The following is a 19,821-nucleotide window of genomic DNA, read 5'->3' as shown; positions in this document are numbered from 1 at the left end:
AAATTATGGTACAGTTTTGTTTCAATATAAATGTATTTGATTATGAGTAGATTTAAATAAATCTCCCTTATTTGTACTTACATTGCCTTTCTCTTACTAACTGTTCAGCTATTTTTTACATTTTTCCATTGCTGTGATATATTCTTTTAATTGATCTGTAAGAGTTCTTTATTTATTAAGGATTAACTTTTATCACATAAATGTAAATTTTTTCCTGTTTGCATTTTTTCTTTTAATTTTGTTAACATTTTCAGACATGCAGATAAATAAAACTTATTTAGTCATATCTTTACAACTTCAGTCTTTGATGTTATGATTTAAAACATCTTTTCTTATATTATATAAATATTAATTTTAATTTTCTTGAGTTATGTTCAGTTTCCTTTTTCACTTTAAATTTTAATACATGTGGAATTTATTTAGCATGTTATATGAAATAAGGACATAAATTTATTTTTTTCAATTGGCTACCCCATTTGGTAATACCAATACCACTTGCCAAATAATACTTCCTCTTCCATTTGATTAGAAAAGTTATATTTATTATATATGAAATACTCATACAAATTCCTACCTATTTGTAGACTGTTTATGCTATATGTCTATTCTCGTGTAAGTGGCACAATATCTTAATTATTTTATTTCCTGTGAACATAATTCTTTTCCCTGACAATAAATTGCTAGAGGAAAACTAATACAACATATTTATTTGTAAGATCACCTAAATATTAACATTCTTCTTTTGAAACCTAATGTGAAATAATTAACATAAAGCTTCTACAGCTTCTAGGACAAGCTATGAATAAAAATTTCCTTTCTCTGTTTTAAGTATGTTTATTAATGAAATACATTTTATGGCTACCATCAATATTCAACTTTTTAAAAATTGTTTAGCTTTCTCAATAACTTACCCATTTACTTAACAAATATTTACTGTATGTACTTCCAAGTGCCATGCTAGATATTAGGAATTACCTTCTTCAAGCACACATTCTAATAGACAAACAAATAAATAAATTGTATAAGTGCAAGAAGGGAAATAAAGAGGATGCCATGATAAGAAAATAAGGTGGTTGTGGGGTGGAAGCTCCTTAGCTATAGTAGTCGGGGAAAGCCTCTGTGAGGAGGTGACCTTTAACCAGACACCTGAAGGATAAGTACTCTACAGTCATACAAAAAATAGGGAAAAGAGAGAGCCAAAAACTAGGAACAAAATACAAAGATCACGAGGCAGGAAAGTGCTTGGCATGATTTAAGAACTAAAAGGTAGTTTCATTGTAGTGAGCAAATGCAAGAACCACATGAAATGAAGTTAGGAAGGTAGTGATATTTTACTCTAAATGTTATGAGAAATTTTTATGTCAAAAAGAGACATAATCTCATTTATATTTTAAAATAAACTGCAGCAAAACTATAAAAAATCAAATAAAGATCAGCAGGACAAGGGGCGAGGAAACCACTTTGGAGACGACTGTAGTAATCCAGATAAGTTAGAACTAGAGTAGTCTTGCCACTATAAGTTAAGACATTTTAACTGTTTTGAAAACTATAGGAATCCCTTAGGAATTTTTTGAAAGAAAAATTATTATATTTGTTATATTATAAAATATTTATTATATGAATGTATTATATTAAATATAAATTACATTTCGTTACATTACTTTATTATTTTACATAATAATGTTAATTTAAAACTTGTCATCAGTAACAGACTAAATCAGCGGTCCCCAACTTTTTTTGGCACCAGGGACTGGTTTCGTGGAAGACAATTTTTCCACAGATGGTTGGTGGGGGGCGGTTCAGGTGGTAATGTGAGCGATGGGGAGCGGAGCTGCAGATGAAGCTTCCCTCGCTAGCCTGCCGCTCACCTCACCTCCTGCTGTGTGGCCCAGTTCCTAACAGGCCGCGGACCAGTACCGGTCTGTGGCCCGGGAGTTGGGGGCCCCTGGACTAAATGACTAGAGACAAGAAGTCCAAGGAAGAAACTACGCAATACTCCAAGGGCTGAAGGACTATCAAAGATTAAGAAGAAGAGAGAGGCCAAAGAGCTAGTTCAGAATTTTTTAAAAGGCTCAATAACGAGGTGAAAAAAGGCAGTAAAGTGTGAAGGAGTTGAAGAGTAGTCCAGATCAGTCTTCTCAAAACAGAAAATAAAAGCACAAAAGCTTGTAATATTTGACTCCATAGACATAAAATTAAATTTCAATAAATATAATCAGAACAAAGGTAAATTGGGAAAAAAAATACAAAAACTATCCATGTTGTTGACTGAAAGTGTGGCTATAGGTGATCAATCTAGACAAATGTTACTGTACTTGTAACTTTTTTCAGTATACATCATAAATAAAAAGTTTTAAGCAAAGAGCGATTCCCCAGAAGAAATGCCTATATAAACATTTTGAACAAATACTAGGAATATAAATATTTAAAGTTTATAATGTGATGAACTTTTGCTTGTTAACTTATCTAATCCAAGTAGAACTGGCAATACTACTACTCATGGGAATAACATATAGCTAGCCTATTTTTGTTTTATTTTAATTACACGCAGAGTGGAGAAAGCCATGTCACAGAGTTATGTTGATAGAATGAGAACTCAGAGAGCTCAGAATATGTATTCATTTTATACTTTTACCCAAAATGAAACTAGAAATGCTGTATCTTCAAAATACACCCTCAATGTTCATCAATACTCATTTCCAATAATTTATCCCATATAGTTATAATCAAACATAAATTATATTTCAATGAAAGAAATAGATTCCAGATCCATAAATTTTGTATATACGAATCTTCTTCTAATGTAAAATAAAATACAAGACATTCTATCAAATATATAAAATGATAGGAGATAACTTTTCAAGATGAGCAAAATCAAGATCATTCTTAAGATAGAGATACTTCATTGATAATAATTATTATATAATAAATATTAAAATAATTTTTATTAAATTATGCAAGATGTCATAGAAACTGTGTACTTCCAACATTCTTTTATTTTTGTTCTTTCATCTTTTCTGACACTAAAAATACATGTTGCAATCCTTTCCTGCTTGGAAGTATACTAAGTTCATTTAACACAGTTTATATGTCTGACAAAGAGGCCAGTTCTACTAATTTTTAAAGAACGGAATGAAACTGGATTCTTATCCTGTAAAAACACTAAGAATTGACTTTGTATTTCCAACATCATCAACAGAACTTTTCCTCTCAATAACCACTGCATGACAGCACACAGTAACAGTTACTTACTATCACCTTCCATATTATCATATAATTAAAAGAATAGAAAATTTACCACATCGGCCTTAAAGTAATTCAAAATTTTATTATACCACTAAGACCATTATGCAGTTCAGCTAAAATTGTTTCATAGTAAACGTTTCTTGATAAAGAAAGCAGTGCATAGATATTCTGATGCAGGCTCCTTCATCAGGTTAACTACTCCAGAGTATATTCTAGTCACTGCAGTTAACCTTTTGGAACACACTTCTACACAAAACAAATTCCAGACAGCACTCCAATCTAATCTAATCTAATTTAGTCTAATCCTTCTTAGTTTATACAACTCAGAGTTAGATGCCTTTGTAAGCAATAAAGCTGAAAAGAATTTTTCCTTTATTTCATCATTATGTCCAAAGTTTGAACGTTTATGAAAAATATCTGTGCATTCATCAAGTTGTAATAAGAAATACTTTGCTGCTTTATTTGTTCTATAAGTTGTTCTTCCATATCATTAGCCAATGTATGAAGTACATTGAATGGTGGTATCATCTGGAGCTCAAGGCCCTCTCTAAAATTACTCCGGTTATTGGAAGAATTCAGTCCCTTGCCGGGAAGTGCTCTCAGCTCCTACAAGGTGATCTCAGGTCTTTGTTGCATGGTCACCTCCATCTCAGCAATGAAGAACTTCCTTTATTTCAGATCCCTCTCACACTTTGAGGCTCTCTCATTTCCTCTTCCAAACCAGCCAGAGAAAACTCTCTGCCTTTACAGGGTTCATGTGATTAGGTCAGAGCTACCTGTATAATCACCTTTTCTTAAAAGCAACTGTGCTAAAAAGATGTGAATCAAGTATCAAAGGAGAAGAAGAAAAAAGACAAGACTAAAAGACCCACAAAGCAATGAACCAACCCTTGACTGGTTACAATGGATTGAATAATGTTCCCCCCAAATTCATGTCCCCCCAAAACCTGTGAATATATCCTTATTTGAAAAAAAAGGGTCTTTGCAGATATAATCAAGTGAAAATGAGGTCAAACTGGATTAGAGTGGGGCCCATGTCCAATATGACTGGTATTCTTACAAAAAGAAGGAAATCTGGACACAGGCACAGAGAGAAGATGGTCATGTGAAGATGGAGACATAGATTGGAGTTGATGCTCACACAAGCCAAGGAAAGCCGAGGATTGCCAGCACCCACCATAAGCTAGGAAGAAACAAGGAAAGATCCTCCCCTAGAGCCCTCAAGGAGAGCACGGCCCTGCTGACACTTTGATTTTGGACTTCTAGCCTCCAAAACTACGAGAGAATACATTTCTGTTTTAAGCCAAAAAAAAAAAAAAAAAAGCAACTGTGCTAACATATATAACATAACCCTGTCACAATAGTAAAATCTATCATATTCACTGTCCCAGGAATTATGCAGGGTGCGTACACGGGAAAATCCTGGCGGGGGGGGCATAGTCTGGCTCACCTTTGTTCTGCAGAGACTAAGCTCATGTTAATCTTACCCAGAGACATCATTTTGGCTATTTTATTTTTCATCTCTAAGACTGCAAATTGGTTCTTTTACAAAAATCTTCCATTTTTCTTCACATTATGTTCACTTTTTCTTTTAAATTGAAAAACATCTTGAACATATTTATAATAGATGTTGGAATGCCCTTATCTGACGATTCTGCTATATCTATCCTTTCTGAATCTGTTTCTATTGACTGATTTTTTTCTTCTGCTTATGCATCACATTTTCTTGCTTCTTTGCACATTTAATGATTTTTTATTAGATGCTTAACGTTGAATTTTACATTGTTTGGTGACGAATTTTTTAGTATTCCTTTAAAAAGAGTTGGAATTTTGTTCTGACAGAAATTAAATAACTTATCAGTTTGATGCTTTCGAGGCTTGTTTTTTTCAACTTTTTTGTTGTCATTCCACAGTAGCCTTCATTTTAGGGCTAATTTAGTCCCACTAATAAGACGTGACTCTTCGGCAACCTCCAGTGAATGCCACCACTGTGCATATTATTATACATATAATTAGGCAGCCTTAATTTGCAGATGATACTTAAAGAAATATAATGGAATATAAATATAAAAACTATATTTTGCTCTCAATATCCAGGTATAAATACAACGTATTATATCTTCTTGAAACCTGAGGTGTATAATTGTTTATAAACAATTAGATTAAGGATGGTTATTGTATAACGATTGATGAAATTTAAGAATATCCAAACAGGTCAGGAGATGAGGTTAATATTACCTTTGTAAAATGAGTGGGCAAAGCTCTGCTCAGGAATTAACTTGGCAAGGAATCCATGGTTCAAACTTGGATGAGGGATAGATGGTATGACCACAACTGTGGAGAAAATTATGCAATCAAATTTGAGCCAGCATGTAACAACCTGCAACATGGTCCACTGAAGATCCAAGACAATTCTATATCACTACAACATGCAAACAGTACTAGCAATAAAGACCACGTTTCTGGAGGAAGGAAAGAAATTATGTATTAAGAGAAAGGAAACAATATACTTGTTAAGTAGAGTAATTTTAGCAACAGACACAGAGACATACAAACAGAAGAAAATCAGAACTGGAAGGTTCACTAAAATATTGTTTGCTTTATACATATATGACTGTTGTGCATGTATTAAAAATGAAGAAAGAGTTGATTAACATATAGAGTCTCAGGGTTTTAAATGGTCAAAAGACATAAACTGAAATGGTAGGATAACATTTAATTTGAAGAATAAAGTTAAAAGTAAAAGTATACTACAAAGAAATACCATGTTTACGAACTAAAAATAAATACAGCATGCAACAGCAAAGAATTATAGTTAAATATAATCTGTATTTCCACAACAGTGATAAAAAGTAAATGAGATATGACATGAATATGGAAAACAAAATGCAGAGATTTGACCACTAATTTCTACTCACTTTTAAAAATATTCATTTAATTTGTATATCATATGCATTTATTTAGGAAAGATAATTTCTATTACAAATTAATCCAGTGGTACATGAAATAACCACTGGGTTACTAAGGTCACACTGCAAACAACAGAGAAACAACCTTGATGTAAACACCCAGCAAGAAATGCAATTGATAAAAGGCTCCCCATGATATTAAAATATTAGTTGCCAGAAGATGTGTTTATCACTTCCAAGCAGAGTAGATAAAGCTGATAATGCATGAACTCCTAAAACATGAGCATCTTCTATAGATGAGAAAGACAACATGATCCAAAATGGTTCATTGATGTCTAGAAGTCTTTGATTTTAGTTGAAGCAACTTTGGTATAAAGTTTAGAATGTATGTTTGTTTATTATAAATCTCTGACAGAATATTTAGATACTGAAATAACTACACACAATGAAAGAAAGAAAGAAAGAAAGAAAGAAAGAAAGAAAGAAAGAAAGAAAGAAAGAAAGAAAGAAAGAAAGAAAGAAAGAAAGAGAGAAAGAAAGAAAGAAAGAGAGAAAGAAAGAAAGAAAGAAGGAAAGAAAGAGGGATGCTATCTTTGAACTTGGCTATAAAGATTTATATTTTGGTTTATTGTTGATATTGAACTACTCTATAAGGACCTCCTACTTTCCTATGTTTATAAAGTTTAAAATTATACATTTAAAATATATGAGTTATTTGCATATTAAACAGTAGTATAAATGATCTGTATTAATAAATCGAAAAATTAAAACCAAAACTCTCTGATAAAATGAGAATATAGGAAATATCATTCTACGTTTTTGTGTAATTCAAGAATATTAAATTGGCATTTATATACCACCTACTTATAAATACTTGAGGTGATTATGAATAGAACCAGTTTAAATCTAGATGTAAAATGAAATAAAAAGGAGATAAATGATGATGAAAATTCAAATAATTAGACAAGTATTGAGTACCTGTACTTGTTGGTGAATTTATTTCTTGTCTGATGTTTCTACCTGGTTGGCTTCCAGTTCTTGCAGTCTCTCGCTGGGGTTCTAAAATGTCGCGATACTTGGAAACCATCAGAACCGAAATGAAGTAAACAACAGCTAGAGCTAAGAACTGTGCCTGCTTGCTATCATCCTGCATACAATGAAAAGGCAGTGTTGACACTCAAAACTTTTAAAGTATAAGTTCTTAGAGTACAAGAAACTATTGTTGTTTCATCTTCCTTAAGGAGGCAAAATATGACATTTAACTTTTACTAAAACTTGCTAAGTATACACTGCTGTTTAATAAGTATCATCTAAGTAGAGATAAAAATCTCCATAAATATATCATCTGATTTACAGGTTGGAATGTAATTTCAAAAAATGAGAATGTTAAGATTTTGCTGAATATGGCACAAGATTTTATTCTTTGTCCTCTCCACTACTAGTATCTATTACTTCCATAACAACAGAGAATGCATATTTATAAGATATGCAGATAGCACAAGCTTGAAAAGAATAATTTAACGTCTGAATAAAAAAAGACAAGAGTTTCAAATAGACCAAAACAGATTAAATTTGTTCTGAAATATTATGAATTTACTATTTCATACTCTGTGGGTAACAGACAGCTTTTATATATATAATTTTTCCTTAAAGACCTAATTTTTTATCTCATGTGGTTTTGAAATTAAGACAACTAAAAATGACTATTGATTCGTAAAAATTTCAAAAGTTAAGTAGAAATCTTACTATAATTTCTACAATTGACTGTAAAATATAGCAACTGTAAAATACTTCCAAATTTTGGATATTATTTAAAATGGAAAAAAAAGTGTACCTTAGAATTTACGAAATACGGTGGTAAAAAAGAGAGTGCTTTGCAAAGATCTGCCTTGGGATTCTGACTCTACCTCACACTAGCTGTGTGATCTTAATGTTTCTGAGTCTTAGCTTTCTCTTAACCTTTTACTGAAAGCTGAGGTAATATATATTAAGTGTCTGATACACAGTATAAACTCAGTGAACACAAATTATGTTACCTCCATGATGTTTGGAAGGTACACCTGGGAACACTAATTCCCTTCTTTCAGGAATAAAGCTAATAAGCACCACTGTTGGGTTATCCAGTATAGTTACAAAACATCTATCGATACTAGAAAAATTATGATAATCCACCACAATAACCTGATGCAGAATTTACTAACAATTTAAATGCAATGTCACACTTAACATAAACCCCTTCTATGTCAGGTTCGAATGGGTCTCTTGGAGATGAAGACATACTCCATGTTTAAATCATCTATCATTTAAAAAAAAATTCTTTCCACAACATGTTTTTTTTCAGGATGAATAATTCCCATTTCTAAATGGTTAAACTATTAGTAATTTTTTTCCCAAGTCCAAATTCAAGTCCAGATTATAGAGTTTCTCACAGCATGATTTTTATACTATTATATGTTTTATCTCCTATTTTTAAAAATTCCTTTATTTTTTATTAACTACAAAAGCAATACAGGTTTACTATAGAAAATACAAAAAAAATACAAAATAAAAACTGTTTACCTAGAGATAATCACTGGTAGCACTTGGGTACTTTTTTCCAGACTTTTTAAAAAAAGAATAAAGGTGAACATGTGCATGTATGTACACTTGGCATACAAATGTAATATTTGCGTAGTATAAGTATTTTTGCATACTGCTGCTTTCCCTTAAAATATATCATGAGCATTTTACATGTCACTAAGTTTCCCTCAAAAATAAGATGTTAATAGCTGCACAGTTTCTTGTTAAATGAATATACTATGATCTATTAAGCTCTATATTGGATATTTATAATGTTGTCAATTTTCCTGAAGGCAACTCTGATGAGCACATGAGCTTAAATAGCTTGAGTAGAACCACTGGGTAATAAGCATCAATATTTATAAGAGTTTTAACACATGTTGGTACAGAGCTTTCCAAAAAGTTTATTCAACTTCTATTCCTACCAGTGATAAGTCACAGCGCATGTTTCAATGCATCCTTGTAATGACAGGTAATATTATTTAAATTTTTTAGTTTATTTAATGGTAAAATATTTATCTCACTCTTGTTTTAAATTTGCATTTCTTTGACTACTGGTTATACTGACTTTTAAATCATATGTTTGTTACCTTATTTTCATATTTTATATCCACTGCCTATTTTTCTGTTGGTATGGTTGTAATTTTCTTAGTGATTTATAAGCACTGATATATATTAAAGAGTGAGAATTTTTCTATCATATATTCCTACCATGCAGTATTATGCTGTATGACTTAAATATATTTTAACCACTTTCTCAAGTACAAAGTACTCTATCCAATTTATTATTAAATGTAAATTTAAAACATAAACTTCCTTCTATGTTTCATAAATCATCAATTAAAATAAGAAAAATAGAATCAAAAATGGCTGATAAATAGCAACTATACTAAGGGGTACTGCCAATATTGCGTCTGCCGTGAAATGCTGTGTATGTTTCTACACAATTTGTGGAAAGGCCAATCTTATCTATACTTACTTTGAATAAGTGATCATATAATTGGAGGGTTCCATGAAACCGCTTCCTTAAGCTATCTTTTCAATAAGCTTTATTAAGCAACCTTTCTAACTCAAATTCCCATTGATATCTATATTTTAAAATGCAGATTCTTATCTCAAAAGTAACTGCCCCCCAAACGTAACTGCCAATAACACCTTACTGAATTAATCCCTTTTATCCATAATACAAGGAACATTGATATTAGCAAAATATTCAGTACCTAGAGATGGAGCAAGGAATACTAAAAGACAGGAGTAGGTGATTCAAGATAAAGTCAACTATAATTTTCAAAGTTATCCCTATTCTTAGTATCCATACAAATTAAATAAAAATTTAACATCATTAAAAAAAATAACAGGAGTAGGTGATTCAAGATAAAGTCAACTATAATTTTCAAAGTTATCCCTATTCTTAGTATCCATACAAATTAAATAAAAATTTAACATCATTAAAAAAAATAACATATCAATAAGCTTTCAGATAAAGCTAAGCTCTACCATTTTACAAACAGAAGCATGTTATATACCTACAATCCCTGACACTAGGACATTTAGTTTTAATATGCAGCTTTCTTATAGAATTTAAATTATTTTACACAAATGACAGTGGAAAGTTTTTTCCTGGGAAATCAAGCAGGCATAACTTACCACATCCCGAAAGACAACTGCACGAAGGCGATTGATATCAACATCCTGAAGTAGTCTATCGGGATCCTTAATCGGAGAAAGGTTACCTGGAACATTCTCTAGTGGAGTCTTAAAAAAAAAAGAGAGAGAATTGTGAAAAAATAGTATAATACAGAAACTTATATAGTAGTATAATTTCTAATACCTTTAATTTAGTCATTAAACTGGCCACATTCTTTACCTCCTCTCTTCATTGAACAACATTTATTGACAACAATATGCTATTACAAGGCACTTTTTCTGTTCTCTTCTACTCCTGTCATGGTTTCGCTTACTAGTGTTCTTATTCTTTATCAGCATAGCTACCGCTATAGACAAAGAAAGGCTAGAAAATTATGGCATAAAAAATATTAATCTTATACTCTGGGCTCAAATCTCTGCTGTGTGACCTCAAGTTTGTTAGTAAATTTTTCTGAGCCTCACATTGCCTACCTCTAGTTAATAAGTCTCTTTAAGTCATCGCGTTCACTTATCCATCATGCTTTTATAATGTATGAAATTATTATGTTACATTATTACATGAGATTTCATATGTGAAAGCATTTCATGATCTACAAAATGTTAGAAAGGTGAGCAAAAAGAAAACTTTAGTCGTGGCCTTAATATTAAAGCTGAAAGACATTAAAGATCATTACCACCAAAATCCTTTTTATAGCTGAAGACACAAAAATCCACACATTCTAGGTAACATGTCACATAGCAAACTTGCAAGACAGCAAAGATCCCTGAAACTCAATCTAGTACTTTTTCACTTACAAAGTATGTTAAGAATTGTGTGGATTAAATTAGATAATGTATGTAAAGTACCAAATACAATTCCTGCATATAAAGTAACCTGTTACTCTAATTAATAATAAATAAGTCTCCTTCTGTTTCTCTGTAAACCTCAATTATTCTATTTCACTCTTAAGATGTTTGACTCCTTTGCAGCACAGAATAGTGAAAAGAATATGGTATTTGAAGGTTGATAATTATTTGGCTTCCATTACAATTCCAAAACTAACCAGCTATATAACCTTAGGTGAGATACTTAACCTCTCTGAACCTCAGCTTTAATATGTAAAAATAGGCTAATAATGTTTAACAGAGAATGATTAAAGAAATAATATACTGTTCATAGCATACATGAAAACTTAGTATATATTTTAATTTATATACTATTCTACAGTTTACAAAGTACTTCTATGTCCATAATTTAATTTGAGACATTTTTATAGGAAAAGCTTGTATTACTGCTCCTTTTTAGAAAGTATAAAAAATGAGGTGCAAAGAAACCATGTGGCTAATACAAGTTCACTCAGGTTAGTAACACACCAAAATTAACTAAGGTTTACTTACTCAAGTGCCACATTAAAAATGAATAAAAATAGGGAAGAAAAAAAAAAAAAACTCTCTCCATTGATTCTCTATTCTGAAACGTGTTTTCTCACCAAGTCAACTTTTCCCCTAATATTTCTATATCCATCACTTATAATCCATCTTTCATTGTCAAGGTTCTTGCTAGAGAGACACTGACTAGCTCAACTAAATTACTATGGATTTCCCTCTCACTGAGCTTTTTTGTCCATGTTCTACAATCAGTGTACTACTTGGCTTGACAGGCTTGAAATGTTCCCTATCATCTTCTGAACTAAGTACAGACACCTTTAAGATCTAAGCTCTCAAAAATACTAACTTATTTATTCATTTCATGATATATATATTGAATGGCTAACTCCTAGAAAGAGGAAGGGAATCAGTATTAATTGAATGTTCACTGCATTTCTGGAATTACGAAGTACTTTAACGCATTACTGCTTTTTATTTAATTCATACAAACACCTTATACATTAAGAGATATATATATATATATATATATATATATATATATATATATATATATATTCATTTTAAAGACTGGAAAACTGTCTTCCAGTCTTTAAAATGAAAAAACGGAGGCACAAGAGACTAAGGAATGTGTCTTGGTTTATACAAGAGACTAAGGAATGTGTCTTGGTTCATAAAACCAGTAAGTGGTAGAGCCAGGATACAAACTCAGAACTGTTTGATTCTAGAGTTTGTGCTGTGCGATATACGCTCTGTAATTATAAAGATGTATAAGATACGAACATGCCCTCAAGTAACATACAGTCTCCTGTGCCTACACAAATAACATGAAGCATGACTGCTGATGTGTTTCTATTTAATTTTCTAAGCAATGAAGAGCTTTGTGGAGACTTGTCAGCAAAAAAATAATATGTGGTCTAATTATTTTAGGAATGTGTCTCTAACAGTAGTGAAAAAGAAAGACGCTACCTACAGATAGACTAAATGTGTGGCTGTTCTGCCTGAAAACTGCAAAAGTTTGAAGCCATAGAACTTTTTAAATGAATTAAACTTTTAGTTCATGCCTTCATTTATTGAACCTTCATTGTTTCAGTATCAAACATCTAATTACAAGTACCGTGAGTGACAAGAGACATACCAGGTTTTATGAAAGTATCAAACAGAGGAACTTCCCCTAGACTGGGTTGGCGGTGACGGTATTAGAAAACATTTTCCTCAGAGGGTTGAACTTAAGCTAAAGCCAAGAGTGGAATAGAGTCACTGGGGTGAAAAATAAGGATGGACATTTCAAGAAAGGGGAAGCTATGTGTAAGTCTAAAGGTTAAAACAAATTCTGATGAACTACATGAAGTCTACAGTGTGACTTAAATAAACAAGATAAAATAGTAAAAGCAAGGGTAAGGGATTCCAAGTTGTAGCTGAAGTAAGCAACAGTCAAGCATGCAGGACCTAAAAGTCACGTTACTGAAACTCTGAAGTGATGCAAATGGTCAGTTGAACATACAATAAATAGAGCTAATTTAGAATGATAATCACTGCTGCATTCCGAAATACTGTACACCATTCATCCATTTCATGGGCATTCAATATCTTTTTGTTGACTATCATGGGAATTCTATCCCCAAAAGCATATCCATTTAAAAAGCGCATTATTCATATACTGAACTCTGTGAAAATATATGTAACTATTAAAAATAGTAATAATTCAGAACTTTTCAGTGCTATGAACTGCTATAATCCTTATAAGAACCCTACGAGGTAGAAATTATTAGTATCTTCATTAAGTAACCAAAAATTACCAGTCTCAGAGAGGTTAAGTAATCTTGATAATACAATTCTGAAGAAGAGAAGCCAGGACCAGAGCCTCCATCTGCCTGATTATCAAGCGATACCATGTCACTTTGTTCTCATGAACTTAAAAAAAATTTTTTTAAGGTACATTATATTTAACATAGAAAATGTTTAATTACCTTGGAAGCTGCTGTGGCAGTCACACCTTGGGGAGCTTCTTGAGGTTTACTGCTTGTATGGGAAGGTTTGTTCCCCCTGTCTCTCTGTCTCTGCCGACATTCTAAACAGTTTCTCACGGCAACACAGCAAACTATTTTAAAAAATGAAAGCATATTATTGATGTAAATTGCTGACTTTGACGCGTTTTAAAAAATCGCTTGGTTCTATTTTTTCTTTCTTTCCACTTTCTCCATCCCATTATTATTCTTAAAATCAACCAGATCAATAAATATTGTTTTAAATTAGGAAACACAGTAATGAGAAGTATACATAAAACATTCATGTAGTTAAAAAATAAAAACAAATTACCCATAAACTACCAACCAGCTGAAGAAACAGAATACTACAGGGTCTTTGAAGCTCCCAATATATCCTTCCTTATTCTCTCCCCTTCCAACCTTCAAAATTCTGAAATTTATGGACCAATTAAAATTTTTTTTAAACTTATTCATATTTGATGATTTTTTAAATAATAAGTCTTCTGCCCTTAAGTTGACTATCTTGGTGACTATATAGAGCACAGCTCCCCATTTCAGGCAATAACAGTGTACATCCATATAGTCAGGCCTCACAAGTCCCAATATCGACCTGTTTTCATGGTGGGAACGTCACCTTTGTCAACAAGCATTCAATAAGTACATGCTTTCTATTCACTTACTTATTTTAAGAAGCAGTAAAGCATAGTAATAAACAGTACAGATTTTGGAATCAGGCCAAAGTTTGAATCCTGGCTCTGCCACTTACGGGCTGTGTGATCTTGGGCCAGCTGCTTAAACTATCTGTGCCTCAGTCTCCTCATGGTAAAATGAGTATAAACACAGTAACTTCCTTAGAGGACTGTTATGAGGATTAACTGAATCAATATATGAAAAGTGCTTAGAACAGTAAACAGCACATACATATAATTGTTTGCTTCATTATTATTCACTTATAAAACTTTCCTGTGGATGATAAAAAAACAAATCTGCTAAGAATTATCAGGATAAAAATGAAATCAGCAGTAAAGCTTTGGAATATATTCAGAAATAAAAGTTCAGAATAACCAAATAAATGCAGTTTTCAAGATATCTGGGCATTTAAAAAAATATTTCTCTTTCTAACAAAGTTCAATCTGTAAGCTATTGTTAAATATCAATGGAAATGTCCATGATGGCCCACAGTAATTATTCCACACCTCTTGGCTGACAGAGAGATCTCCATGTGGTCAATCTTTCCCTTATAATGGAGATGAAATGACTCCTCTCAGGAAAATACAAAAATACAAAACATTAAAAAGTACATTTATTCCACCATTCTTTTTTTTTTTTTTTTAATTTATTTTTATTTTTGGCTGTGTTGGGTCTTCGTTTCTGTGCGAGAGCTTTCTCTAGTTGCGGCAAGCGGGGGCCACTCTTCATCGCGGTGCGCAGGCCTCTCACTATCGCGGCCTCTCTTGTTGCGGAGCACAGGCTCCAGACGCGCAGGCTCAGTGATTGTGGCTCACGGGCCCAGCTGCTCCGCGGCACGTGGGATTCTCCCAGACCAGGGCTCGAACCCGTGGTCCCTGCATTAGCAGGCAGATTCTCAACCACTGCGACACCAGGGAAGCCCTATTCCACCATTCTTAAATCAAGTTCTTATTCCATCCTTGGATTAGAAACAACTTCTCCCCTGCAACTATATATATATATATATATAGATAGATAGATAGATAGATAGATATAGATATATATATATATATATGTAGATTTTTACATAATTTTTAAAATTATGGATAAAAAGAATACATATCAAGAATGTCCTCCCTATCAAACGCCTTAATTTCTCATGTCCTCCCTGTTCACACTTTAAGGCAAGTATGAAAATAGTAGCCATTTTGGTCTGAAAACAGTAGTTGTCTGGTCCCCTGTAAAGCCTAAATAGTATAAATAATTTTTCCCTTTAAAAAAGGTACGAGATGTAAGAATGATTCCTGCCTAAGGAGCTGGTCTAAATTTACTAAGAGTTTTCAGGACTAAATTTTATTTGCAACACAAGATAGAGGCAAAAAAAAATCATAGGTATAGTAATGTTTATTAGTGTTAATGTTTATTAGTGTTATTAGGTACACTAATGTTTATTAATGTTAACTGTGCATTCTGAGAAACAGTGAGATTGGCATGGTCAATTTTATCCTTTAGCATTATGTGTATAAAACTAGTCGTTGGTTTTCTGATACATTTGTGGGCCCAGGACAACTATCCTCTATATTAGTTTACCAAAAATAAGGATTCATAAATAGATTTACATTAAAATCACTTCAGTGAAAAAAGGTTATTGTCCAACTGATTCTGAAACAACTCAAAATATATTTGACTTTATTTCAAATTAGAATCCATTAAAGATCAATTCCATGAAATCTCCAATGTGAAGATACTATAATTTTTTAATTTAGTAATTCTGAAGAATTACAAAATAATCTCTACATTACATAATCATCAAATTGTATCATTAATACTTTATGTATCACAGAGTATCAAAAAGTAATCTGTAGTTATTTAACATGCACCGTTATTCTTAACAGACTTACCTAGCCTTAGGCACTGTCGCATTAAACCACCAGAAGACATGTTTTTTTCAGCTTCAATCTCACTAAAATTTAGAGAGCTGGCAAATACAAGTACATCAACCATAGCCATCAATCGACTGAGGAAAGTTACTGCTGTCTCAGCTGACATGCCTTGTGTCACTTCAATATTTTCCAATTCCGTCTTTAAAAAAGTAGAAGATTTAAATCTTGCTTAAAATTTGGAAATATAATACATGTACATACATACTGCAGGTTAACAGTAGTTTAGTTATTTTGTAAACAAAATAAGTTATAAATCATAAACTAATTCCATATATCACAAGAGCTAGTTATCAAATTTAATTAGCTTACCTATGAATTATCTTTAAATAAAGGAAAAATCTATTTTTAAAATCAATGTTAGATTTCAATATCATTACTTGTAAAAACTACATTCCAAACTTAAGATCATTTCATAAAGATATTTAGAAGTAATCACATGTATATATTTATACTAGTTTTGTTCTATTTTATTAGTTAACAAAGACATAAAACTCATATTTCTTTCCTAAAATCCTCATTCTCATTTATAAAAATATATGTGCTAATTTTTCTTTCCTATAAATGTATGATGAGCAATAGGAAAGATATGTGGTGCTTTCATTTGACATCAAAGGGAGACAACTGTCAAATTATGACACTTTCTTATCCATTTCAGAATAAAGTGAAACCACTAGGTATCTTGTATGAACAATAAAAATCTAGGGTAAAAATACTCAAGATCATTAATTCCTCTACCGATATTAATTTGTGACACTAGCAATGAGAAGAATCAGTAGCGTTCTAGACTGGTGAAGCTGTACTTTCACTACACTATTGTCTATGGTAAAATATAATTTCCTGCTTTGAAAGGGAATGGTACAAAGCATTGTGTTTCGTTAAGATGTATAACTCTGTATTTTGTAAGCAATAGCAACATCTCTTATTTTATTTTTCATTGTGCATTACATAACATTTTAATTATTTTGGTTCATTATGACTAGACCTCATTTTCTCAGTGCCTCAAAATCAGAGAAAAGTAAGGAATGCTTTATAAATAAAAAGTACTACTGTTTAAATTTTCGGAAAATGGGCACACTAGCCATATGGATTAACCTTACTTCTGCACCAAATGATAAATTCAACTACAAGGTAAGCATATATCATAGGTATCTGCTTCTATTTAATGCTCCACTTGACGTTATTTATACCCATCATTCTACCTAGACATATCCCTACTCACATGAACACGGAAATGTCAGCAGGAAACACTGATTAAAAAACGACCTTTTAAACACTTCTGTGTACAACACGGGTAAGAACAGAGACAGCTGGCTACCGCAAGCGCTTATATAACTAAACGATTATAAACGGAGTATGAAATGTAACAACCTTTCTCCCTTCTACTTAACATCAAAATAGTGTTAAAATCATTCTCTCTAAGAGGAGCTTGGAAATAGACAAAAAATTTTTTTTTCAATTGTTGATTTACAACATTATGCCAATTCGGTATCCATGACCTAAAGAAATGATTAATTCATTACTTGGATTTTTTAAATAAAGATTCCTCATTTGCTAGCACTTCACTGATATACAGCATCATTTCATAGCGTGAATTAAAAATCGGTGACCACAACACAATTGTTTATAATAAAAGTTTAAAAATTAATTTTATATAAAACCTCCTTTTAAAATATCAGTTATCAACATAAGTGTTTTATAATGGAATGGGAGATCTGGCCATTGCTTAAGTCCATTAAGTATTCTGAAAACTTTTCAAAATATTAGAATTTTAGGATATCTATAGATGTACTCTCAAAGAAATTCATCATTTTGAATTACTAAAATTACGGGAACTCTAACTCATTTTATTAGCTAATGATCTTATTTTGAAGTATTTTGGGGTGTACAAGGCTTAAGCTTCAAAATGTTTTCATTTTTAAAGAGTAAATTATAAACAGAAATTATAAACAGAATTATTAATCATCCATGAAATTTGCCAAACTGTTATTTTTGACTAAAGAAAATAATAAAATTTTAAACTAAAAAGCATTCTTAACCAATAACCTAAAAGGGAGTTCTTATTAATTCTATGTAATAGTAATTTATAAATATGATGAAATGTTATATAAACATCATAACATAGGTTTAAAAATAAAGATCACCCAGATATGATTATTATTAAATCTTAACATATATTCCAACCAATTTCCTTTCTTTGGAACCAGTTAAAATCTGATTGTACATATGACTGAAATATTATTGTTTTCATTATATTCTGATAGCTTAGTCTAAAGATTAGTGTGAATAATAAAACAGTAATTCATCAGTGCACTGAGAAAATAATCCTTCTAATGAATCTTTTAAATATACCAAAGATATGCCTAATGTTAAAGATGGTATGGAAACTCAAAATATAACCAAGTCAAAAATTTCATAAATAAGCAAAAATAAAATTTAAAACTGAAAACCTGAAAATTACTGAAGTAATACTAACCTTAGAACCCTGGACATGCATTAGACAAAACAGACAACAGACCAAAAAAGTACAAGAAAAGCAAATTATTAAAATTAAATGAAAATACAATGTAAAATTGAAACACAAAATAATATATTAAAAATTATATTTGATTATTTTATTAAAAGCAACAATTCTCAGAAGAGATATTCATTTTATAAATTACATATGATTAAGATTAAATATCAAATAGACTTCTATTTATTTTTTTCATTAGAGTAATTGCCCAAATAATATATGTGTAAATATAGTTCATATATTAGAAATGATGCATACTCTATTTTACAAAATAAGTTATCTTTTCCTAGAAGATGACCAAGGAAACATTTTAATAACTAAACTAACAATGTCTCTGTAAAAGCCCGAGCTCACTACCAGTTTAAGCAGAAATGACTTAGGAAAATAAACTGTACCAACCTTCTAGAATTTTTATTAAGGAATCATGCTATTTTGTTTCCTAAAATATTTGGAGCCCTTCTTATAGAACAAAATCCCCAGTAATTAATAAGATAATAAAATATTTGAGTGATTCTAACTTAAAAACCACTTTCCCTTGCTAGAAAAGAACTTACTGATATACTAAATGAGGTCACATGTGAACTAAGATAATTTCATAGATTTTGTACTAAGTTTCAGAGTATTATTAAGAATTATATTCAGTACATTAAAAATTTTTGGATAGAATTAAGTTTCATAATAAAAGTCAACAACTATTCTTATTCTTTGATTTCTGACATTATATGTGAGCATAAATTTCAAAATAAACTATTTTCAAATAGTATAGGAGAACATATAAAAGCACCCTGAGAATACTAAAATATAATCAGTGTTATGAGATAAACAAAACACAAAGAAAATTAGTAGTTTTTCCAAATCTATTAGCTATATTTTCTAATAATGGTAAGAAAATATAAATTAAAATTAAGTCCTTGTCATCATTTTTTGACATAAAAAGTTCCTCTTCTTTCTCAGGATTATGAAACTATTAGGAAAGCCAGAAA

The 19,821-nt window shown here is 31.3% G+C and overlaps 1 protein-coding gene across 8 annotated transcripts in view; it reads right to left on the bottom strand.

Annotated features, from left to right (window-relative positions):
• The window catches only part of NBEA (neurobeachin), a 602,800-nt gene that overhangs the window by 396,250 nt on the left and 186,729 nt on the right, over positions 1 to 19,821 (bottom strand). For 5 of the 8 annotated variants that reach the window (XM_036831611.1, XM_036831614.1, XM_036831612.1 and 2 more), the window contains exons 25-30: positions 18,800 to 18,808; positions 16,285 to 16,465; positions 13,697 to 13,827; positions 10,362 to 10,469; positions 7,134 to 7,302; positions 5,485 to 5,580 (exon numbers count right to left, since the gene is read on the bottom strand). In XM_036831611.1, the coding sequence (XP_036687506.1) occupies positions 5,485 to 5,580; positions 7,134 to 7,302; positions 10,362 to 10,469; positions 13,697 to 13,827; positions 16,285 to 16,465; positions 18,800 to 18,808 (694 nt within the window). The remainder of the gene's footprint in view (positions 1 to 5,484; positions 5,581 to 7,133; positions 7,303 to 10,361; positions 10,470 to 13,696; positions 13,828 to 16,284; positions 16,466 to 18,799; positions 18,809 to 19,821) is intronic. The other 3 variants (XM_036831613.1, XM_036831618.1, XM_036831617.1) reach the window with 1 other exon arrangement.

This window comes from Balaenoptera musculus, chromosome 18 (assembly GCF_009873245.2).
Source record: "Balaenoptera musculus isolate JJ_BM4_2016_0621 chromosome 18, mBalMus1.pri.v3, whole genome shotgun sequence".
NCBI classification, from domain to species: Eukaryota; Metazoa; Chordata; class Mammalia; order Artiodactyla; family Balaenopteridae; genus Balaenoptera; species Balaenoptera musculus.
The sequence above is the reverse complement of the archived record's forward strand: the minus strand, read 5'-3'. Positions and strand labels throughout refer to the sequence as shown.